Source organism: Sinocyclocheilus grahami, unplaced genomic scaffold, assembly GCF_001515645.1.
Source record: "Sinocyclocheilus grahami isolate Dianchi unplaced genomic scaffold, SAMN03320097.WGS_v1.1 scaffold151.1, whole genome shotgun sequence".
NCBI classification, from domain to species: Eukaryota; Metazoa; Chordata; class Actinopteri; order Cypriniformes; family Cyprinidae; genus Sinocyclocheilus; species Sinocyclocheilus grahami.
Window position 1 is genome coordinate 766277 of NW_015505330.1, and position 25099 is coordinate 791375.

General features: G+C 36.0%; 3 protein-coding genes and 1 pseudogene across 3 annotated transcripts; 3 read left to right on the forward strand and 1 right to left on the reverse strand.

The window, feature by feature from the left end:
• Positions 1-872: 872 nt before the first annotated feature.
• Positions 873-8573, forward strand: LOC107592242 (F-box DNA helicase 1-like). The gene is made up of 18 exons (XM_016281660.1): positions 873-992; positions 1189-1350; positions 1441-1934; positions 2145-2275; positions 3208-3340; positions 3503-3693; positions 3884-3958; positions 4436-4518; positions 4598-4766; positions 4898-5117; positions 5418-5437; positions 5505-5511; positions 5598-5673; positions 5894-6097; positions 6212-6337; positions 6871-6977; positions 7085-7219; positions 7876-8573. Exons 1-18 carry the CDS (start codon positions 974-976, stop codon positions 8041-8043), a joined length of 2520 nt encoding a protein of 839 aa, XP_016137146.1. The 5' UTR covers positions 873-973; the 3' UTR covers positions 8044-8573.
• Positions 8574-9230: 657 nt separating this feature from the next.
• On the forward strand, positions 9231-13105 carry LOC107592243 (glycosyltransferase 8 domain-containing protein 2-like). The gene is made up of 4 exons (XM_016281661.1): positions 9231-9432; positions 10744-10778; positions 12685-12774; positions 12858-13105. The coding sequence occupies exons 2-4, from the start codon at positions 10760-10762 to the stop codon at positions 13103-13105; spliced, it is 357 nt and encodes a 118-aa protein (XP_016137147.1). The 5' UTR covers positions 9231-9432; positions 10744-10759.
• A 1187-nt stretch (positions 13106-14292) lies between these two features.
• Positions 14293-17888, reverse strand: LOC107592208 (endoplasmin-like). The gene is made up of 10 exons (XM_016281625.1): positions 17725-17888; positions 16724-16832; positions 16223-16364; positions 16005-16121; positions 15373-15704; positions 15178-15289; positions 14966-15085; positions 14749-14865; positions 14519-14656; positions 14293-14430 (listed from the first exon to the last, which is right to left on the reverse strand). Exons 1-10 carry the CDS (start codon positions 17771-17773, stop codon positions 14293-14295), a joined length of 1374 nt encoding a protein of 457 aa, XP_016137111.1. The 5' UTR covers positions 17774-17888.
• A 184-nt stretch (positions 17889-18072) lies between these two features.
• Positions 18073-25099, forward strand: part of LOC107592244 (tetratricopeptide repeat protein 41-like) — an 8174-nt pseudogene continuing 1147 nt past the window's right edge.

Below are 25099 nucleotides of genomic sequence, written 5' to 3' on the forward strand. Positions count from 1 at the left end.
GTAACTAAAGCGTTCCCAGTTACCCATGTGTTGCAGAGGCATTCGGTACATTATTCACTTACACCAGTTATCAGCTCGCTATCAAATTAGGCTTTTCATTTTGCTGTTAACGTCTGCCTTGATTGCAGTCTCTACAGTTAATTCACATAATTTAAAAAAAATTAACTTATAGAAAAACTTCATACAGGAATGATTTCAATGTCACAGCTCATTCTAGCCCACATCAATTGTTTCTCTGCTGCCATCTATTGGTTCATTGGTTCACTACAAAGAACAGACAGGTGGTTTTGAGGGGTATCAATAACAAACAAATAAATATTGTTAAATAAAAGATGAGCACTGTAGCAGTAATACAACATTTATTTATTTTTAAAATTTCATCTGCATGCCTTCCTTTGTTTAAGTTGTGTCTCATGCAGGGTTTTATATCTCTTACCGTTGAGATTGAAGACTCTTGAGCTTCCAGACCTTTTATGTTTTAGTTCAGTCTGTAACAACTCTGAGGAGCAAGATAAAGAGACAATTACCTGATACAAGAAACATAATATTTAGGAGAATATGTAGGCGAATCGGTTGCCTGAAGCGAAGTGGTCAGTATGCTCTTGAATGAATAAATGTTGTGTAATAGATTCATTCACTCACTCATAAGACAGAAGCCTGTCGGTTTTCGCCACCTACTGTGGAAACTATACTCAGTCAATCAATTCCGAGGACAAGAATTAACTTTTGAATAACCAAAAATATTTAAACTGAATGCTGCGTTTGTCCAATCAGAATCGAGGAGCCTAGAGAGCTGTGTGTGTAACGTTAGTAATCGCAGAACGTTTATTTTGAAGTAGCATCCGAACTTTTAATTTGTAGTGAGGCAGAGCGGAAATGGAACACTTGTGAAGTTGTTGTGTTTGTTTGTTTGGGTGGATTGAAGTTAAAGCTGTGACATCTGTGGGGTGAAACGTCTCGTCGTTTGTAAATCATGGAATCGTCCATGAAAGGTCGTATTTACAGTTACATTCTTTGTTTTGTGGTTTTTCTCTTTGCACGTCATGTTGGTTGTGAGTAGATAGAATATGTATTTAAATGGATACAACGCCAGTCAGTGCTGCAGTCAAAGCTCACATTTAACTCGGACCTTGTGCGTTTTATGAGATTTAAATGGCTTATTCGCTGTCTAATGTGTCTTTTATATAGGAAGGGCCAAACGCAGGCACTTGGGGCCCTCAGAATGTGATGATCTGGTGCAAAGCAAGACAGGGAAGGAGTCTCTCACACAGCCTTTTAATGTTAACCTCAGCAACACGGATCCAAACCGAGGACTTCAGCCCAGGACCCCCACCAAAAGAAGCAGACAAGGTGTTGTTTTATTTGTCAGTGCGTTTTGCATCTTTCTGCACAAAACAGTGCTCACTTTGCACTTTAACAGCTGTTAATTTTGCTGATAAGCTTCAGGTGGTGTGGGACAACAGAAAGGCATCACCAGTTTCATCTCCATCACTGGAGTCATCAGCACCAGCCCCCAAAAAGGAACCAAGACTCCGGTGAAAGACGAGGAGGAAGAACAGGAACCGATCGGACATCTTATCCCAAAAGAAGAAAATGTAGAAGAGGAGAAGATTGAGGACTATATGGAAGGAATCACTGAGGACATGTTCGATGAAGACTTTGATGTAGGAACTACATCTGTCAAAAAAGAAGAAGAATTGTTGGAAGTTACTGTGAGAAAAGAAGAGGATGAGGAGGACCTGGTCGAAGCCCTCCCTGATGCCCACTACGGGCTGCTAGGAGTGCAGGGAGGCCAGGAGGAGCCCAAGGGCCATGTCCAGGATCTGCCCGAGGAGGTCCTGAGGGAAGTGTTCGCACACCTCCCAGCGGATGACCTCTATCGAAACATCAGCCTGGTGTGCCATCACTGGAGGGTCGTCGTCATGGACCCCCAGGTGTGTTTTTGATGCCTTTTTTAACATTACAGTTAGGGATGCACGATATATCGGCCACCATATCGGTATCGGCCAAAATTTTCATATCGGTGCATCCCTAATTACAGTTAATAACTTTGAATTTCATGTAAACTGTGTATGCATTAATTAAAAAGTGTTTTAGTTGTGTTGGTGGCAGTATTTTGTGACATCTCATGGTTTCTTCCCTAGTTTCTGCCTTGGAAGAAGTTGTACTGCAGATACCGTAAGCGGCAAAATGAGGCGCTGAAGGAGGTGAAGTCTATCCTTGATGATAATCAAATTAACAAAAAGGATGACCTGTGTCTTCTCAATATGTTGAGGTAAGAATACAAAATTTATTCATTTAGTAAAGCAACCATGGGACTTATTATTTGCACCTTTGAAGCACAACAGAAAGTGCTTCCCAACCCCCACTTTCACACCTATGGCTCATTTTGAAGTCTACATCAGAGCTGCTGATAGAGCTCAAACCTGTTAGGTGACAGTTGTACATCGGGGGTCGACTGTAGCTTAATGATCTGCTGATTGGTCAGTTTAAAGTCAACAAAGCACATCGCTGGCAAGACTGATAACGTTTAAAATATTGGCAAAGTACTAATGAAGCCAATATATGCTATACAGAGAAATATAATAGGTATAGATGAATAGATATAGAAAATTATGGAAAAATAAAAAGATTTTAAAATATGACAATAAGGTTGAATGCAAATGTATAATTGGGTATATACAAAAAAATAAAAATCAAACTTTAGAATATAAAATGTATATGTGACCCTGGACCACAAAACCAGTCATAAGTAGCCCAGATATATTTGTAGCAATAGCCAACAATACATTGTATGGGTCAAAATGATAGATTTTTCTTTTATGCCAAAAATCATAAGGATATTAAGTAAAGATAATGTTCAAAGAAGATATTTTGTGAATTTCCTACTGAAAAATATCAAAACCTAATTTCTGATTAGTTATATGCATTGCTAAGGACTTTATTTGGACAGCATTTAAGGCAATTTTCGCCTTTAAAAAATATTAAGTATTAAATATTTAGATTTTTTGTACAACTTCAGTTTCCAGATTTTCAAATAGTTGTATCTCTGCCAAATATTGTCCTATCCTAACAAACCATATTGTTTATTCAGCTTTCAGATGATGTATAAATCTCAGTCTCGAAAAATTGACCCTTATGACTGGTTTTGTGGCCCAGAGTCACATATATTGTGTGGTGAAAATCTCACTGTGCATGTTTTTTCAGGTACATGTCTCAGTTCAAACACAGCAAACGGGTGAATGTGAAGAACGTGTTGGCGTGTGTGAAAGGACATCAGCTTTATGCTCAGGCTGAAGCCTGTATCAAAGACAGAATCCCAGACATGGTGGATAATGAGGTAATGAATTCTCACGGTTCGCAATTTCTGCAACTACTAGTTTAGTGCCCTTGTTTATGTTGCAGCAATGTGCACATCTTGTAAATCTGCATTATAATGTGCGTCCAGTTACACTTTATTTTAATGTTTTGATATTTAACCGATTATCGACATGTATTACAGGGTCCAAACCCTTGGCCTGCCATGGCCCTGATGTTGATTTTGGCTGACGGAGTGAAAGATGTCTTGGACCTGGTAGCTCTCTTGCGGAAGTCTGGGTGTCTGCTGACAGCAGGAGGAATCTCTGAGTACCTGTGGGCTGTGGCGACTTTGCTCCTGGCAATGAGAGAGAACGATATTAACGTAAGCAACAGGTGAGAGACCAGTTTAAAGTCATTTTTCTATAAATGGCCACGACATCTGCACAACAGTCAGTTGTGAGTTAAACAGCATGATTTTCTGGTCATGTGACTAGCCAAACAAATGCAAATACTTTGTATAGAATGTTTTCTGTATTTTGCTAATTGTTTTAAATGATTCTTCACTTTTTATACCTTCATATAGGTGGCATTACAATATCTTTTATGTGCTGCACTTAATGGAGAACGCTCCTCCTCCTGCGGGCTTGCAAGACAACAGGTGGGAATCAAATTTGGATATTGTATTTGTGTATTATCTCCCGTTCAAAAGTTTTGGGTCAGTACGATATTTTTATTTTTTGAAATGAATTAATACTGTTATTCAGCAAGGATGCATTAAACCGATCCAAAGTGACATAAACATTTTGTAATGTTACAAAATATTTATATTTCAGATAAATACTGTTCTGTTGAACTTTATGAACTGCTGAAAATTCAGCATTGCTGTCACAGGAGTAACTTGCGTATTAAATTAGAAAGTGGTTATTTTAAATTGTAATAATATTTCACAAAAGAACTGTTTTTAATATATTTTTGATCAAATAAATGCAGCCTTGGTGAGCATAAAAACATTTCAAAAGTACCCCAAACTTATGAACAAAAGTGTATATATTAAGTACAAATAATATGATGTATTTGTGAAATAATTTGTAATATATGATGCAATTGTAATGATAATTTTCATCTTCATTCTCAGACAGCTGATCACTCATGAGCAGCAGCAGATACTCAACCATGACATCAACAATAACCACGTTGTTAAAATAATGGCTTTTGCTGGTGAGGAAAAATCATTTTAATTGTTTTGCAGCTGAAAGTGTTTTGAGTAGCATGTAATGCTATTCTTTATTTGTTGCAGGCACTGGAAAGACAACCACACTCGTGAAGTATGCTCAGCAAAGGGCACATATGCGCTTCCTCTACCTGGCCTTCAACAAATCTGTGGCGATGCAAGCTCAGCGTTCATTTCCGTACAACGTCAAATGCAGTACCATCCATTCAATGGCGTTCAGAGCTGTGGGAGTGAGGTCAGTTTATACTGTATTTATGGGATCATTGGCAGAGGAACATTCACCAAACAATCACTTATTTTGAAGAATGAATAATATTTTCAATGAGCTATAACCTGAATTATTTGTGTCTCTTTTCTGCTATGCAGGTATAAAAACTTGAGGAAACTGTCCAATAATTTGCAGGTGTTTGATGTGGCGTGGGTCTTGCCTAAAGGACTCGGAGGATTCGTCAATGCTAAAGTGGTGACGCAAACGCTCCACAATTTCTGGGCGTCCGTAGACCAGTGTGTTGGTCCGGAACATGTTCCACATAAGTACAAGAACACACACGGATTGCCAGAATACCCAGACGATCACCAAAAAATGGTAAAGTGAAGACATCCAGGTATATGTGACCCTGGACAACAAAACCAGTCATAAGGGTCTATTTTGACCCATGCAATGTATTTTTGGCTGTTGCTACAAATATACCCCAGCGACTTAAGACTGGTTTTGTGGTCCAGGGTCACATATCAGTTTACATCGGTGAATGCAGCTTGTGCTTTTGGAAATGTTGTTACTAAATTGTAAACAAATATTACAATCAATTAGTTTGGGTCTTTGCACTTTTTTGTCAGTGTTATTTTGTGACAAAAACAAACCACATTAATAAATCTTTCTCTCCAGGCATTTTCTGGTGCCGCACAGTAATGAATTATCTTAATCTGTCTTTTAAACCTCAAATATATTCTAAACATCTCTGATTTTGTGCAGTTTTTCAGTCAGAGAAAGTTAAGTGATGTGCAAAACATGGTTAGTGTTTCTTTAAAAAAAAAATTTTTTTTAAATGCCAACCTCTGATTTTAGGGTGTTGAAAACTTTGGACTGGACAAAATTATGGATCTCTGGGTCCTGATGCAACCAGAGGACAAACGCAAGAATGGTAATTCACTTCTGCTTGAAGGTTTTATAATCTTAGACTCACTGTGTAACAAAATATCCTAATTGGATTGCTCAAAATGGTTTATTTAGTCTTTGCAGTATGTTTCCTATCTGTAAAGCTTATTCAGATTATTAATACCTTGTTGGGTCTTTGAAACTGATGGTTGTTAAATTATGCTTTTCTAAAGTTTGCCTTGTTTGGATTTGTTTCTCTACTTTAGAGAGCCTTCTGATCAAGGATTACTTCATCCGAAGTTTCTGCAAAGATAAGATGGGTGGATTCAGAGGTCTGAAGGGATACGCCATGGCCTCGGAAGACCGTGAGCTGGAGGCCAAGCTAGCCGTGGTGGAAAAATACAACAAACGCATTCCAGAGCTGGTTAAACGCATCTATGATCGTGCCCAGAAAAGCCCAGTGTGCGCAGGTGAGTGAGACTAAAGTCTAAAAAGCATTAAAGCACTGTTTTTGAGAAGTACTCAATGATGGCTTGCAACCCCTATGTACAATCTGAATACTTTTATATCTCTGATTGTGACAGATTTTATCCTTGGTACGGTGCATAAGGCAAAAGGCCTGGAGTTTGACACAGTGGTTGTGACAGATGACTTCATGAAAGTACCATGTGCTCGACACAACCTGCAGAGAGTGGGTGGTTTCAATGCAGGTTTGTGGCATTTCTATAGGAATGTATGTTTTTTAATACTGTGTGTGTGTGTGTGTGTGTGTGTATATAATGTAATAATAAATGTGTTGCACATAAGGAAATAAAGCCCAGCACTTACTATTATTATTATAATCTCTGTATCTGAGCCTCAAAGTCTGTCTGGGCTTTAGCCAAGTGACCGTCTACACATCTGGTAGATCAAAGTGTCCATAAAGAGTGTATGTTTGTGATTCTGAGATAGACCTTCATTTATATGAGTAGTATGCTAGAGATCATGAAAAAAGGTACAAAAGCGGTCACTGGGGAGGTACTCTTTCAAAAGGTAAATTTTTGTACCTTATTTATTCTTAAAGGGTGCATATTAGTACCTTAAAGATGCATATTAGTACTTAAATGTTAGTATCATATTAAAAAGGCTACTGCCCTAGTGATAGTCTCTTAGTTGCAAAAATATTTGCATAATGTTGCAGCTGACCAATCAGTATATGAAAATCCAGATATGCATATGGCTAATCTTTTCTCTCTGGCTGCAGCAAACGTCTCAGATGACGAGTGGAACCTGTTATATGTGGCGATCACTCGAGCCAAAAGAGCGCTGTACATCACCAAGACCATCAGCAACATCCTCACGTTCACTGGGGTGAGTTATTGCATTTCAGCTTCGTTCTGATCTTTATAATCCAACGAATATCCAGAACTCGTGAATTTGAAGCATTCTTATTATTCCTGCCTCTTCGTCTTCCATAGGAGTACTTCCTAAGATCAGGGCTGACCAGCACTCTGCTGAGTGAAGACCCATCTCTTGTCTGCTCCATTGAAGGCTGTGAGAACCACATCACTGCAGACGCCGTCCTCAGCATGAGCAAACTCCCCATCAGATATGTTAGTGTCTTTTTCCACCTGTCTTCTAATGGGATAGTTCACCCCAAAATGAAAATTTGCTCAAATGTACTCACCCTCAGACCATCCAACATATAGATGCCTTTTTTATTCATCAGAACAGACATGTAGAAATTTAGGATTAAATCACTTGGTTACAAATGTATCCTCTGCAGTGAATGGGTGCCGTTAGAATGAGAGTCCAAAAAGCTGATGAAAACATCTATATACGGTAATCCACAATTAATGCAAATGACTCCAGTCCATCAGTTAGTGACTTGTGAAGTGAAAAGCTTCGTGTTTGTAAGAAACAAATCCATCATTATGTGATTGTGATGAATGTCATCATTTTCTAATCTTTTTGTATACTATCTATTTGTTTTCTTTTAATTTATTATACAATTAACAAAAGCAAAAAAGGCCTCTAACACTAGCTTGCTCTATTCTTTTTCTAATCTATATGTTTTCTTTTTATTTATTATATAATTAAAAAAAAAAGAAGCTTGCTACTTGTACTGCGTTGAGCTAACTGAGACTTGTTATAGCACTTGCGTATCATTGCTCTTTTGTTGATTTTGAGTGCTTCCTTTGTCCTCATTTGTAAGTCGCTTTGGATAAAAGCTCAGCTAAATGACTAAATGTAAATGTATGTGTTTCAGATGGAGAGTGTGGATGCGGGCGGCGTTCTGTGTTTGACCTGTGTGGAGCAGCGTGTGGGACCTGCAGCCTTCCTGCTCTCTCCACCTGAACGGGTCAGATCCATGACCTATACCAATGAAAGAATAGAGCTGCCCATCAATGTTGCCATGCTGCTATCTTTACTTTAAACACCACATTCAAGTGTCCTTTTGCCTTTGTGTCTTTTTGGAGTGATTTTGCCGTGTTCACAATTGTGGATTACTCAAATCTGCACTGGATTTTTTTTTGTTTTGTTTTGTTTTATTTTAGTTAAACTTATTTTTAAGTATGCTCCATAACTATTTTAATACTTCTAAACTTTTTTTTCCCTCTGTTGCTTCATTTGACTGGTTCTCCCACATTGTGACTTACCCTATTTGGAAGACACTAAACATTGACGTCAGTGTTTATAGGTGGGGAATAAGCAGTGTGTCTTTTTCCTGGTTTTTCTGGCAGCTTTAGAAGAGCCTTTTCAAGCCCTCGATAACTACAGTATTACAGCTGTTGTGAACGACACAATGGTTGAGGAACACTGATGTATAAGATTGTGTTTATGTCCACAGTTGTAACATGAGTGACGTGTGGGAAGAATGCTAACCATTCCTTCATATAGTTTTACATAAAGACAAAGTGTGTAATTAGACTAACTTAAGTTTTGCACTATATATATATATATATATATATATTTTTTTTTTTTTTTTAGTAAACGTGTATTAGACTAACTTAAGTTTTGCACTATATATATATATATTTTTTTTTTTTTTAATTTCAGCAGACATTTTCAAAGTGACTTGTATATCATTGTTTGAGAATTTGTAATCATATGTATATATCTATATGTTGCACAGACTAAGTAAATCTTGGGCAGATCTGGTGCAGTCTCACTGTTTTTTTTTGTTTAGTTTTTTTTTTTCATTTTTAAAACTTTTTGTAATATACATTAATTGTACATTATATTTATAAAATAGGTTGTGTATAAAATACACACTTTATATTTATAAAATATTGTGTGAAATATCTAATGACAATTAGATTTTTTTGTGTAAATTGAATTAATTAGATACACAAGTATTACACGTAATGATTTATAATGTAGGAATAGAAAATATTGGTCTTTTATAATATTGTAAAGTGTGTGTGTGTACATATCATAATGACTATGTAATAATAATGTTAGATAATTATCAAAATATATAATAATATATATATATATATATATATATATATATATATTAAAATAATTAAACTGTATTATATTGTCATATATTGGCCACACCCGCTTCTGGTATATGAGAAAAGCTCGGGTCGTCCCCTGTAAGACACAGTAAGACTTGACACAGTGGCGTGCGTGGATTTCAGAAATTTTAAGAAGACATCTGGACAAAAAAGTGCATAGCTGGGTCTCGTGAGGATAAATAAGAGAAACGTAGCACTGGACGGCTGTGCGTTCTCCAGTTTGGCCACGCCCACTCGACCGCGCCGTACAGATTAAATGAACGTTACCGCGCGACTTCTGCTGGGAATTAATCTGGAAACTGGTGAGTGGCCAATATAAACAATTCAATGTAAATCAGTGACAAGCGTTTTTTCCCTCTTATTTTACGATTTGCGCACCGCTAAGTTTTACATACAGACTCACCTCTTTTTTATGGTAACTATCAGTGATATTTGGTTATCTTTGTTGTGTGTCAGTTGTTAAGACTTTGGAAACCTATTTGCGACATTTAGTTTATCTCAAGAAATGAAGAAACTCCGCCATATCTTGTTTCTACAATGTTAGTGTTATTTTGGATAATGTTAACAAAAGAAAGGAAGACATTATATAAAGGATAACTAATGAAAGTCATTACAAGTATTGTAATAGGCCTAGTCCACTAATATGGACGTCCTCTCACAAAATATAGTAGCCTATATATCAGTATAGCGCACATTAAATACAAATCTGTTATTGATGTAATAGTGTGTTAATGTGATTAATGAACATATAAAATGTTGCCTTTAATAGTAGTAAGTGAAGGATACAGTCACATCTAAAATTTAGTTGATGGTCTTGTATATTTTAATTCATTTATCATTGTTTAAGTCTTCTGTTTTTAAAACCCAAAAGCCACACAAATTGTTAGCAATTAGAATAATTGGTATTCCTTCTATTATAGCCTCTTTTTTTTTAAAGAAATGGGACAAGAAACTGTGTAAGTGACATGCGAGAGCTTTATAAATAGGCATAGTTTAGAAGACCCTAAATAAATGAAAAGAATCAGAGCTTAGTTTTCAAACCATAATGCCAGATTTGAACTTTTTCTGCAAGTCACTGTTTGGTTTTACTTGATTTCTGGTTCCTTTCAGCTAAACTAATACGTTTACTCCATTCTGAGAGGTCGAAGAAGATCTGATATGAAGAGAGGACAGAAAGTGAGTTTTGAAATCAAACTGATAACTCTGAGTTTAGAGCTTAGTGAAGAATGCCATCAGGAAGGAAAGGCCAGGAGACTCCCGATAAACAGTCCCACATGTGTGCAAAAGTCTCCAGAGACCCAAAATCCCTTTAGAAATGTGTCTTAGATGTGAGCAAAAGACTGGTTTGAAATGAACCATTAAAAAGCTCATTAGTAAATGAGTAAAGTGCTCTTCGTCAACACCAAAGCAACAAGTTCAGTTCTTAAAACGTGCTCACATTATTTATTTCATTCTTTAAATGAGCTGTTTTGATCTATTAGATGTTTCACAATTTAAGTCCTATATATTTGAAAGTGCTTATTTTCGTTGTCTAGGTTTAGAAAAGCAAAATCTAACTAAATATTTAGTTTAATATCCCTGTGAGCCATCTTTTGCTTTCTCTCCTTTTACAGATGCTGATGGAGAAACATGGCTTTGTTGAGGAAAAGTAAGTAACAAATCCAAGTTTTGCAGATTGTGTTTCCATGAATCCCCCCATGCATTTGTTTATTGCATCACTCTTTCGTAATGCATGGAAAAACGTCCAATCATGTCCAGTGTATGAGTCACTCTGAGTCAGACTCCTGATCCAAAATGAAAAGACTTACGTAGATGATTTTAGATCATTCTCTTGTGAAATCTCATGGATAACTGAGATCAGTGATCTCAGAGCACACGGGATGTTTTAGTGCCTTGTTTTGCATTGCTGTCCTGCATAACAGGAATGTGTCCTGTGTGTGTTTGTGGTGGAGGAGGGGTACGTCCCACTGGTCGTCCCAAAGTAAATGAGGTAACCAGGCAGATTAAACCCATAAAACTGGTGTATAGCAGCGGACTTCTTATCAGAACACATTTACTGAAGCCTTAAGTCTTAACTTAAGTTTATTTAATATTTCTATTCCGTTTTACTAAGGCCTTGAGAAGAGGTATAAAGGCATGTTTTACATTAGTCAAGGTATGGAAAGCAACAAAATACACAGATGTTTACTTTATCTTCTTCAGCCGACCTCAGCCTGGACAAGCACTAACCACGACCAAAGAAAATTATTTCAGATTTTTGTGTCTGATTTGCTGTATTATTTGAGTATTATATATATATATATATATATATATATATACTATTAGTATTATTTACACTGAAAATTTTTTTTCATTCATCCAATTAAAAAAATTTAGGGTATTGGGCAAGGCCTTAGAACAAGTTATTTATTTTTCATTGGCTCAAGTTAAAAAATATAGATGTGAATCATTACTCTCATTTTTTTAATTGGATGAGTGAAACATTTTTTTCAGTGTATATACTATTATAAAATTAAAATAAACACTGAAAATATAGCCTAACAATAAAAGCTCATTTAAAATATAATATTAATATAGCTTTTATTTCAGATTTCAGAATAGCTTTTATTGTTATATTTTCAGTGTTTATTTTAATTTTAGTTAAAGTTTTTAGTTCTTGTTGTCATTTTGTTCTTTTAAAATATTTCCATATAGATTTAATTAACTTTTATTTCAGTTTTAGTTTTAATAATTGTGGTAGGATACTTAAAAAAATTACACTACAAAAAAAATCAAAAATTGCTAGTTAATTTTACACTTAATTACAAAGAAACGGCAAGTATCACACAAGTAGAAAGACTGAAATAGTGTTCACGTGTAAAATGTACTCCAATAAGCTTTGTTTTATTTTCAGGCTTTAAAAAAATAAGGCAGGATTTCTAATATTTCAGTTGAGTTTTTTCCCCCTAAATTTTAACCTTTCATCTAATCTGTATATTTTATTCAATTTCAGCTTTATTTAAATGACCAAAAATGATTTTTAATAGTTTTGTCTTAATTTTTAATAGTTTTGTCTTTAGTTTTTTAAACAATAACAATACAGCTGAAAAAAGGGTGATGAAACAATTTTCGTTCAGAAATTGCTAGTAAATTTCACAAATAATTACAAAGAAACATCAAGTAACATACTGATTTGAACCTGAAACTTTGAAGTAGAAAGACTGAAATAGTATTTTGATCTCATCCCTCATACAAAGTCATACAGTGACCTCTAGCGGTCATCCTTTTCTTTCATATACTATATGCAACACAGTGCAGAATTTTGTAAAGTCTAGTGCAGGGTTCCTCAAATCTTGCCCTGGAGGGCCAATGCGCTACAGAATTGAGCTCCAACCCTGATCAAACTCAGCTACCTGTGATTTTCTAGTGATCCTGAAGACATTGATTAGCATGCTCAGGTGTGTTTGATTAGGGTTAGAGCTAAACTCTGCAGGAAAGTGGATCTCGTGGGCCAGATTTGAGGAACCCTGGTCTAGTGATTAGTCTCTCTCTCTCTCTCTCTCTCTCTCTGCCAGTCAACCGTGGGCTCCTCATTCTGCTCATCCTTGTGGCTTTTGCTCTTCTTTTCAAAAAGACCAGACTACAGACACTGCCCAAGTATTCAGGTACACATGCAGAGTGCTGATATGCAAGTATAGGCTATGCGTGAACTCAGTTTATTATATTGATCTTATTGCGGTTTATGCAGTACTCAAGAAAGATGGGGCCGAAACAGGTGTGGAGGACGAGAAAGCGACAGACACTGACATCCCTGTGGTCATCTGTGCTTCAGAGGAGCGTATTGGTGCTGCCATCGCAACCGTCAACAGCGTCTACAGCAACAGCCGTGCGAGCATTTTCTTCTACATAGTTACCCTGCGAGATGCCATCAAGAAGATAAGGTCTAACGCAAATGTAACACCTGCCAATGGCACTTGGTTGCACCCAACACATTAAGTAGTCACTAAAAATATTCTTGAAATCGAACACTGAAAGTAGTACGGTGTGGCCACCCCCCCAATGCTGATCGTCTTTCATGATAAATACACAACCATTGATTCAATGTGGCACGTCAGACACCTGGGTAACTGATTGTACCATTTTTTTTTCTTAATCTCACCGAATAATGACTTAAAACAGTTCTTCAGTGTTTCTAATTGGAAGTACTTGGTCTCAAAATGTATGTATTATGCCATATTTATGATGAAAATATCTGTACTTAAAAAGTTCTAATTTGAAACATTGCCATTATATATATATATATATATACACACACACACATATACACCCACAGCATGCACAGCTGTTATTGAAGAGTATACACAAGTATTTACCAGAATTATTAAAGTGTATTATAACACACTACCACTCAAAAGGAAATTAATACTTTTATTCATCAAGAATGCATTAAATTGATAAAAATGACAGTGAAGACATTTGTTACAAAAGACTTCTAAGTATGTTGTTCTTTTAAACTTCCTATTCATAGAAACCCGGAAAAAAATAATAAAATTTACAATTTAGTGCTTCTATACAATTGTAGTATTTATTATTTTGAATTATTTTATTTTATATTTTCAATTTAGATTTAACAGTTTTGTGCTTTTATAATACACAACCCCCCCCCATTTCAATTCAGCTTTTATTCATTTATTCCAGTTTTAGTAATTTTAATAGTTCGACTTTTTTGATTTCAACAAGTTGCCAGGGCAACATTTTTTAATTCCATCTAACATTTATATGTATTCCAGTTTGTCCATCTAACATTTAATTTTGGCTTCACGTCAATTAACAAAGACAACTTTCAATAGTTTTAGTATTTATAATAACACCGATTATTCCCTGGGTTAAAGTATTAAATAATGACTTTAGAAATAGTTCACTCCAAACACTTTTTATGCAAAAAAACAAAAATGTAACAAACCTATTTTGGCAAATAAAATTACAGTTGTACCCTGTATTAAATAAGTGCATGCATGCAATCTATTCAAGAATGGAAATGATCTTTACCAATGAGCCAATACACAGGAGGGCTATCACTTTTAGGGAAATGCAACAAACATGCATTACACGAAGAAATTTAAATATGCCACATGCTGTATGTGAAGAATTAGGATTGTAAATGTTCTTAGGTCACACAAATGTCAATGCCTCCTAAATATCTTACTGGCTACACTTAAAAATAGACAGACAGAAGGACTTACAACGCCTTTGATGAAGTTGAGGTACTTGGGCATCATGTCATGGAAGTCATCGGTGATGAAGACTCTACGCACAAATAGCTAAAAGAACCAAATTGGGTACAATTAATAACTCAAATACAACATAAGAGAATGCGTTCTTTTTCCACTTAATGATTATCAAAATTACCTTGATGAAGTCATTTTTCTTGGTTCCATATTCATCGAAAAGGCCTCTGGGTGCAGATGCAGGGATAAAGAGGATGGACTTGAAGGTGACCTCTCCTTCAGCAGTGAAGTGAATGTGAGATATGGGCTCATCAGAGTCCTGAAAATGAAAAATGATTGCACTTGAACTGATCCAAGAAGCCACAAAGGATCATAAGAGTTTTTTTGTGTGTAAAGCACAGGTTGACTCACCCTGGAGAAGGTCTTGTAGAAGGCTTTGTATTCGTCCTCCTCCACTTCCTTTGCAGGCCTCTGCCAGATGGGTTTAATGTCATTCATCAGCTCCCAGTCCCACACGGTCTTCTCCACCTGAAAGTAGTGAGGAATCATTCAAATCATTGAGAAAAATCTATAAAATAACTTCTACTGATGTTTATTTGCATTGCATATATGCAGCTAAATACAGTACCTTCTTAGTCTTTGGTTTGTCCTTGTCCTCATCCTCTTCCTCAACCTCAGCTTCATCTTCAGCAGCCTCTTCCTTCTCAGCCTCCTCCTCCTCCTCAATTGGCTCCTCTACGGTCTCAGTCTGGAAATGACAAATCGATAAGTTCATGATGTCCTCCAGCTATTGGTAAACTTCAAACTAGGAAGTCTGGAGTCTTTGGTGGAGACACTGACCTTGCTGCTCCATACGTAGATGGGGAAGTTGATGAACTGAGAGTACTTCCTCACCAGGTTCTTAATGGTCTCCAGCTCAAGGTAGTCTGAAGCCTCCTCTTTCATCACCAGCCTGATGAAACAAGACTTCTTTACTTACAAAATGTCACAATCTGCACAATTGTTTTGTGTGAATTTTTAAGTTTAACTGCTTACGTAATGGTGGTGCCTCTGCCCAGAGTGTCTCCACGAGGGTCGTTGATGACTGAAAAATCGTTGGAATCGGATTCCCAGATGTGCTGGGTGTCGTTGTTGTGCTTGGAGGTGACGATGACCTTATCAGCCACAAGGAAGGCAGAGTAGAAGCCCACACCAAACTGACCAATCAGCTCAGAGGTTGATTGACCCTCCTCTTGCATATCAGTCATCTTGTTGAGGAACTCGCTGGTTCCGGATTTGGCGATGGTACCGAGGTTCTTCACCAGTTCTTCTTTGGTCATGCCAATACCAGTGTCAGTGATATGAAGCATGTTCTTTTCTTTGTCGGACTGGTGAGGACAGACAAAAAATACAGAACTAAATATTGCATAACCTTGATACTAGTAGTAAAACTATTTACTACAGAAACCAAGAACTAAAAATGTGTTTGCATAGCTAAACAAGGTGTTGAGTATCAAAGTTAAGATATGAAAATGAAGGAAGGAAACACTCCTCAATTTGTTTCACATGTTTGAATTTCTTTTGCAATGCAAATGTAAAAGCCATGTTATATTTCTGTGTCCTGTGGAAAGTTTCAGTAAACGGGGTCGATCAGTAAGGGTGGGTTTCAGGACTCATTTTTAACACACCTTGATTTTAATAGTAAGCTCTTCATTTCCAGCAAGAGCATCTTCGTTGGTCAGGGACAACAGCCGGATCTTATCCAAGGCATCGGAAGCATTAGAGATCAGCTCTCTTAGGAAGATCTTTAGGATGAAAAAGGAAGAATTAGCTAGTGTCGATCTGGAGTACAATTTGCAAAAACATGAACGGCATGAAGACCTATTATATATTTTAATTTACTCACCTCCTTGTTCTTATACAAGGAATTGATGATCAGTTTCATCATCCGGTTCACTTCCGCCTGGAACGCATGCTTTTCTGCTTTTTCACGGATTTCTTTTATTTGTGAGGCATTCAAACCATCTAACTGAATGGCTTCTTCCTCCCTGTTGGAGAAAAGATGGAATCAAGGAAGAGCGCAAAGGATGCTTGTGACATGTTCATTCCTCTAGGGACTCATTACTATTTACCCTTGGGTTGTGTGGAACGAGACAAATGCATCAACCAGATGTCCAAACCCCATTGGGGATCATTTGTGCTTTTTGTGAGGAGCTAAAAGTGAATATCTAAATGTAACCTCTTAAGAGATAAACAAATGCATTTTAATAAGCTAAAAAAATAGCAGCTACGATTAGTTTCGAGGTTTTATTTACCCCACTTTGATATCTTGAGTCTAAATGAAGGGTCACGAAGTGCGAGGAACATGAATGAAGTTCAAATCAGTCAAGTGCGAGTCCATACAGACCTCTGAACAATCTCGTCATCTGTGCGGGATCCGTCTCTGCTCTTTCCAAGGTCCTCTTCTACTGTGCCATCAATGTCAACGTCGTCGTCATCATCAGCTTTCACAGATGCTGCAGTTATGCAAAACATTAAAGATTAAGAAACAACACAAATGATGTGAATGTGATAAAGAGCACTTTAAAGACAGACAGTGTCTATGGGGTTACTCAGTAACTTAATATAACACACAGCACCAAAATACAACTTTTATTTGGATCGCAAGTGTTTTATAACTTAACTCCTAAGTATATTTGCTCAGCAAAGACTCTATTGTGCCCAGCCTGGCTGTTTGTTTGTTGTACATGAAAATGCACAGCATGTGAAGGCAAATTTGATTAAAATTGCCCAGGTAAGGCTCTCCACATCTGAAACGTGCAAATGCTCTTGTTCTGGGTGCAAAAGCACCTTTTTTATTTTGATCCAGAAGCTCTCAGCTACATTTAAAGGCCTTGATGTGACAATCCAACATGGTCCAAGATCCTTGGTTAAATTCTTCTCTAAATGTGCAATTACTATGCATTATTTTATTTTGCATTACTCTCTCATGACTATTTTCCATTAAAAAAAAAAACATTACTAGTACGATTACAATAGACTACATCATAATTTCAACGCAATTGATCGTTTTAAGGCGCGATATAACTGTATATTATTAAAGGATATAATTATATGAAGGCCATTTCAATCTTAAGGAAACTTCCAGAAACACATGCGGGTCAAATCCACTCTCCATGTTTTATTTCCTGTTCTGAATCATTCGTTCATTTAGGAAGCGTTAACGTATATCTTCACATGAAGCATTATTTAAAAATTTTAAATATAATACTCAAGCTTATATAGCAGAAAGAGGAAGCACACGAAGATAGCAGCATTACTGCAAACACTCAAAAGCTTTGTCAAGTTCATTGGCATCAAACTGCATAACGCGGTGCATTTCATGGCCATTTGGTAAAACGTACTCACCGAATGCCAAAAGTGCACAGAGGAGACCGATAATCCACAGTCGCCTCATTGTTTTTGAAAGAAAAACGGTTTATTAATGAGACGCAATAGCAGAATAACGCCTTGAGCAGTTAAAGCGCACTCAACACCTCGCCGAACTCTTGCAGTGCGTGGAGACAGAGCGAGAAGTCGGCTTTATAAACTCCTGCGCTCTAGGGCTGTGCTCAGCCGGTTTGAGCCAATCGCAGCACCCCACGCACAACACCGCACCAATCAGAGAGCGATCCGCAGCCGCTGTCTTCCAATCACCGCCTTACATGTGCGATTTTACCCGTTCCAATCGTGGCTCGCGTTGATTGGCTCGACGGGATGCCAGTTCAGCGAGCGAGCGTTATAAGAGGATTTCGTCATAGCCTGTGACTGACAGCTGATCTGGGAACGGTGTGAGTTTTGTTTACACCGCTTTAAACGGGTTAGGGGAAACGGAACTAGCTGATTCAGAATCATATTTCATTTAGAGTAGTTACGGTTTCCTTAACTACCAGTCGTTGACACGGTGAAAGACCACAAGAAAGTCACGATAGAATTTTCTATTTATTGACTAAAGCTCCAGGAGAATTTGACTAATTAAAATTAGCCTATCTTTTCATATTTTTTTGCATTTATTTTTATTTTTCTCTGTTGAATGTAACTATTTCTGAAATTGCGACGCACTAAAACGGCAAGGAATAAATATCCAAGAAGAAAATATAGGAGAAACTTCCCATAGCTTATACCTGGGCTTTCCTTTCTGGCCTTACCTGTGTTATGTTCCAAGTGATCTTCAAGAAGAGTTGATTTACCTGCAAACAAAAGTGTTTCCACACCTAGACACACTTTGCCAGGCAAAAGGAACCTGTTTCACACCTGTGGACTTGCAGCGAAGCAAACAAGAAAGAAGAGATGATGAAAATAATCATAAGCCTGATCTTTATGAAACAGCAATTGAAAATCAGTTTGGATCTCATTGACCACTCATCCTTTTCATCTGTCCTCTGGACACTGCTATGGACAGTGTCTGCCAGCAGAACTTGTCTGAGGTGGCGAGGAACTTGTATGTTGCTGCAGAGGCTGGTTAGCCTGGGGTTATGGAGGATGAGTATCGCACCTGTAGCCTTACAGAGCTGGAGATCACCAAGGCAGCCTTCATTGACAACAACAGAAGCTGCTTCTTCTATTTTCAAGACTGCACCCCACACGACACCGAGGACGTCTGCGGTGATGAAATGAGCAAATTCTTGAACATGCTGTCCACTCAAAGACAAAGTGAGAGACAGAGATTGAGAGATCTAAAAAAAAGGATCATAAATCATTGTCTTCCCGTCAGGTTTGAGTATACAAGTCACAGACACAGTCTTTAAGCAGATTTATTTGAAATACTGAAGCACAACTTGTGTATTTGGGTGTTGAGTATTTTAAATGCATTTTCCTTTTTCTTTCCACTGTTTGACAGATTCTTCGAAATCCTTAATGAACTTGAGGAGATGATAAAGGCGGACTGTGAAGGAGTCATCTCAGGTAAGACTACATTTCTGCACCTGTTCTCAAATATATTTATTTATTTTTCGTTATAAAAGGCCACAATTTTGGACTTTTAATCAAATTCTGAATTATTTTTATTTATTCTCGTTTTTATTTCTTTCTTTATTACTTTATACATTTATATTCAATTGAATAAAAGAATACATGTACACATATATAAAATAGTTGAACATTTCTATTATTACTTATTCTAACTTATTACCCCAAATATTAAAAAATAAAATGTACATCATTATAAATGTATATATCATTATGTATACATTTATATATTTAGGGTCTTAGAGAATAAGTAATATTTTTATTTTATTTCCCCTTAGAAATTCTTTCTCTGTCCTAATCAAAATGTAATATTAAGTATGTTTTTTTGAGTCATTATTATGGAATATGACGTTGAGAGACGTTTTTTGACTTGATTTTTGACTTGATTTGTTGTAGGCAGGATTCATTCGATCTGCATTACCATGAGAGGCATGCTCGTGCATTGTGTGACTGGTTTGTGCCCTCAGTACCTGCCACAGAAATACTGAACGCACTAAACTAATTTATGGATCCTGTAACCCATAATCCAAAATCTGAGATGCACTCAAGAAATCCAGAAGCTCATTTCACATGGTAAAAACATAAAAACCCAGTAAAATAGGTAAACTGTGTTTGATGGACATATGTTATGGGTCACATTTGTGTGTGCTTTCAGTGATCTTGACCAGAACAGCAAGTATTTTACTAGTATGTGGTGAAAGGGGCTGTGGGAAGTCCACTCTGGTGGCATGGTGGCTGCAGTCCTTCTGCAGACAGAATCCTGATGTTCCAGTTATCTCTCACTTCTGTGGAACCAGCACATCCAGCACTGACATCAGGTCTATGCTTAGACAGTGTACTGCTCAACTTCGGAGAGCACAATACGCTAAATTGTCTCATTTTTCCAGCAGAATTGTGTTTGGTTTATTTTTGGAGACTGAATAATTGTGAAATTATGTGTGAAAAATATAATAATAAATAATTTATTATTATTAATCATAATAATAATAACAACAATAATATTTATAATAAATACAAATTTATTACATTTTGGTGGGACGGGTGGGGGATTAGTAAAAATTAATTTGAAGAAATCTGAACTATTGCCTCGACCAGACAAGAAAAATCAGATACAAAAAGATTAAATATAAATAATAAAAACAACATTTTAGTAATTATATATATATTTTGTTTGGTTATGTTTTGTTTTGTTTACATTTTTTTTTTATAATTTAAAAATAAATGTTAACTAATAATTGTTAAGATTTTGAATTTAAAATAGGACATTTTATTGTACGTGTAAGTATTATAATTTAAATGTATCACGTTATTAAACATTTTTAATAAAATATTTTGAAATATATTTACATTTAGTCATTTAGCAGACACTTTTATCCAAAGCGACTTACAAATGATGACAATAGAAGCAATCAAAACCAACAAAAGAGCAATAATATGCGAATATATGTTAACATATATAATATAATATATTATATATACTGTATATTATGTATATTAATATATTTTTAATAATATTTTAGAGCATAATAAATAAAGACAAAAGATGTGTAACTTTTATTATTATTGTTGTTGTTGTTATTTAAAACCTATTCTAAATTATTTAAAATAATAATAATAATAATTAAAATGAGAAATTTTATTGTACAGGTAAATATTATAATTGTAATGTAAATGTATTAAATATTTGTGGAGTGGGTGGTGGGCAAACAAACAAATAAATAAATAAAATATATATTTTTTTAAAATATATTATATTTATATATCTATCTATATATATATATATATATATATATATATATATATATAATGCAATATTTATATTATAAAAAATTAGTGCTTTATAAATAAAGACCAAATATTCTAATATTTTACATCTAATTGGTTTCTGCAGGTGATTTTCCAGATTGGGATGATAGTTTGGAGGATGTATTTGAGTTTATGCACCTCCATCGGGCGGTCCAGGCATTTACTGCAGCAGCAAGTCTTGGACCTTGTATTCTTCTTATAGATGGTATTGACCTTCTGACAGAAACACTCGGAGTCTCAAAGCAGCAGGTGCTCTTTTAATTTCCTGTTTGATTGATCAAGTTATCTTTAACTTTTTAATTTCAATACAATAAACACCTTATTTCTGTATTTTGTTTTCCAGGTAAAGGCACTGTGATGGCTGCCAGATGCTCTGCCTCCCTATTGTAAAATGATCATCACAACAACCTTCACTGACCTCACTTACAAAAGTCTGAGCGGCACGACCGATGTCCAGATTCTCAACTGTCCCCATCTCTCCAATCCTAGTGTTCTGGGCAGCATTTTGCACAAACATTTGTCTTTGCCTTACATGGATCTACCAGCCAGTGTTTTGCAAAGAGTTGCACGTATAAGCAGTGCCACATTCCGGCCTTTTTAGCTCTCATTGGCACAGAGTTACAGACATGTGGAGTGCTGAGGGAGAAAGAGGAAGAGAAGGAGCTGTTGGAGTATTTAGAGGCTGAGTCAATTCCAGAGCTCTGGGTGAAGGTCATTCATCGCCGGGTACAAGATTACAGCAGAACTGCTCCAACAGAAGATATTACTTCTTGTAAAGTCACTGAGGCTCAAACAAGCACTGCATTACTCAGGGATGGTAAATCCTTTTTATTTTGTTATATAAAACCATGCTTGCCATGACTTTATTAGTTCAATATAATAAGCATTTTCTCTACTTCTCTACAGATCTCTCAGGCTGGGTGTACACTACACACTGTCTTATTCATGTGTCTCGTGCTGGGCTGACTGAGTCTCAGGTTTTGGCTTTGCTGGAAGATCTAGGTTACTGTGGTAATTTGAGAGTCCAGGTTTTGGAATGGGCCCGACTGCGCTCTGCTTTTTGGCAGAAAACCAATGGTCTTCTGACCATCATGCATCAATCACTCAGCCAAGCTATTAACCTGTTGTTGCACGGTGTGGATGGTTTTATGTTATTTGTCTTATTCTCCTTTATTATATTTCAATCCTTGCCACAAAATAGTTGCTTTATGTAGCCAAACCTTTGATTATATTAATTTAAATTAAATTAAATTAAAAATTAATTATTAAAAATAAAAATAAATTTAGAATTAAATATATATTTTTAATATATATTTATTTTAATATGCAACAAATTTTTTAATAATAATAATAACAAAAAAAACGTTTCAGTAGCAATGCCTTCTGACACTGTGATTCTTGACATACATTAATATAGTCTCCCAGCATTAAAACAACAGGTATTTCCAGGACGTTCTTACAGGGTGCTTTTTACAATTCTTACTGTGCTTTTGTCTCTTTCACTTTAAGGTACAGAGGGTCACATCTCCTACCATCGGATCCTTGCTAAGTTTTTTCAGAAGTCCAGTTTAGGGCTTTGTAGCTGGGCAAGAAAAATGGAAGAAATTCCTTGGCATTTCAAGCAAACTGGTTCATTTAAGGAGTTGCATGATTTCCTCAGTGATCCGGCGTGCGTTCACTCTAGTTTTTCTTTGAATACAAATATTTTGCTAATTCAGCAACTGAGTTTTCAGTCGATTATGAAATAATTCCTCCATATTTTTCATAGTACCATGGAGTTTTTGTCAGACAACTGATGTTATACATTATTGGACACTACTAAGGGAGAGAGGATTTGACCCTGTGACTTCATTCCAGAATCTGATGGCTCAGACTTGGGAGCATTTTATTGGTAATTTTTATTATCATGAGCAAATAACATTTTAAAATTACACACACACACACACACACACACACTACACTACCAGTCAAAAGTTTTTGGACAGTAAGATTTTTAATGTTTTTAAAATAATTAACTTCTGCTCACCAAGCCTGCATTTTTTTTATCCAAAATACAGAAAAAGGAGTAATATTGTGAAATATTTTTACTATTTAAAATAATTGCTTTTTATTTGAATATATTTTAAAATGTCATTTATTCCTGTGATCAAAGCTAAATTTTCAGCATCATTACTCCAGTCTTCAGTGTCACATGATCCTTCGGAAATCATTCTAATATGCCTATTTGCTGCGCAAGAAACATTTTTTATTATTATTATCAATATTTAAAACAGTGGAGTACATTTTTTTCAGGATTCTTTGATGAATAGAAAGATACAAAGATCAGCATTTATCTGAAATAAAAAGCTTTTGTAACATTATACACTATACCATTCAAAAGCCTGGAGTCAGTATATTTAAATCATTATATATTTATTATTAAATTGTGAAATTATAGAAATTAATACTTTTATTTAGCCAGGATGCATTAGATTGATCAAAAGTGATGATAAAGACATTTATAATGTTAAAAAAGATTCTATTTCAGGTAAATGCTGTTCTTCTGAACTTTCTATTCGTCAAAGAAACCTAAAAAAAGTCTACTCAGCTGTTTTCAACAGAATATTAGAATAATTTCTGAAGGATCATGTGACTGGAGGAATGAATTACATTTTAAAATATATTCAAATAGAAAGCAGTTATTTTAAATAGTAAAAATATTTCACAATATTACTGCTTTTGCTGTATTTTGGATCAAATAAATGCAGGCTTGGTGAGCAGAAGAGAATTCTTTAAAAAACTTTGACTATATATATATATATATATATATATATATATACTTAAAAAGATATGGTAGTTTTCTTTTGTAAGCGATATTAATGTAAAATGTGTGAGTAATAGACTGTTTTATATTGCCTTCTAAAGATCCTTTTGGAAATAATAATTCTATGCAGACACAGAAGAGCAGAAATTATGACACAATGATCACTTCTTGGTAAATGTTAACTAGATTCACCCGGTCTTTCTTAGATGTTGACCCTCCAGATCACAGCAGTTTGTGGAGACTGGCATTGTTCTGCTGTAACGTTCTGCTCCATTTGGGTGAGATGCAACAAGCTGAGATGCTGCTACTGCAAGCAGACTAAATTTTAAAGGTAAAAATAATAAAAGACACTAATATTTTGATATATGATTAGTTCTAATCATTGACAGAAATTGCATGCATTCAAAAAATGATCATATGCAAGGTTTCATTCACTTATTATCTGTTTTGATGGTTTCCTCCACAGGAAGTGGAGCTGGATAGTGACAGTATGAGGTTACTGCTCAAAGTGCAACATATGCTGGCAGAGCTTTACGTCCAAATGCATCTGCCAAAAGACGTAAAAGATGTATTGCCACAAGGGACTTGAGACAGCCCAGTCTTTTGCAGTAGCCCACCTTGCCAGCTCAGAGGTCAAACTGATAGTTGGTAAGATGTATTTCATATTTCATCCTGCATTCACATAACTGTTATAAACAGACATGCAAGTTATTTCTTGGCAAGGGTAAATCCTCAAACAATAAACGATCACTAGGTAGGTCTACAATTGCTTTCAAGGAATCACACAGTGGGCTGCTGCTGCAACAATCATCCTCTAGGTCATGCATAACACGACTAACTACCAAACTCCCTAGAAGCTTCTCTACACAAACAGCATCGTGCTGCAACCAGGATGAAAACCTAGAAACACCATGGACGGCTTTCCAGGTCTCCGTTTTTGGGCCACAGAGTGATTTTAGGACTCTACTGCAAACAGTTAACGCTGGTTGGTTTGACCGACGACGGTCCCTTACCAGATCAACCGGGGGTCTTTCCCAGGCAGATGCAGGAGGAAGCTCTGAAACCATTGAACCCAGATGAGAAGACACTTTGTCACATAGTCAGAGTAGCCATGTTTTTCTATTCTATTCTATTCTATTCTAGTACGTTGTACCTTTATGTTGCTTA

Coding starts and splice junctions, on each gene's coding strand:
- LOC107592242 (XM_016281660.1), top strand. Junction 5,674..5,893: donor AGAGGACAAACGCAAGAATG/GTAATTCACTTC, acceptor TCTCTACTTTAG/AGAGCCTTCTGATCAAGGAT. Junction 6,978..7,084: donor ACATCCTCACGTTCACTGGG/GTGAGTTATTGC, acceptor CGTCTTCCATAG/GAGTACTTCCTAAGATCAGG.
- LOC107592208 (XM_016281625.1), bottom strand. CDS start 17,773: ATGAGGCGACTGTGGATTATCGGTCTCCTCTGTGCACTTTTGGCATTC. Junction 16,122..16,222: donor CCTTGTATAAGAACAAGGAG/GTGAGTAAATTA, acceptor TTCATCCTAAAG/ATCTTCCTAAGAGAGCTGAT. Junction 14,866..14,965: donor ACAAACCAAAGACTAAGAAG/GTACTGTATTTA, acceptor CACTACTTTCAG/GTGGAGAAGACCGTGTGGGA.
- LOC107592243 (XM_016281661.1), top strand. Junction 12,775..12,857: donor GACACTGCCCAAGTATTCAG/GTACACATGCAG, acceptor CGGTTTATGCAG/TACTCAAGAAAGATGGGGCC.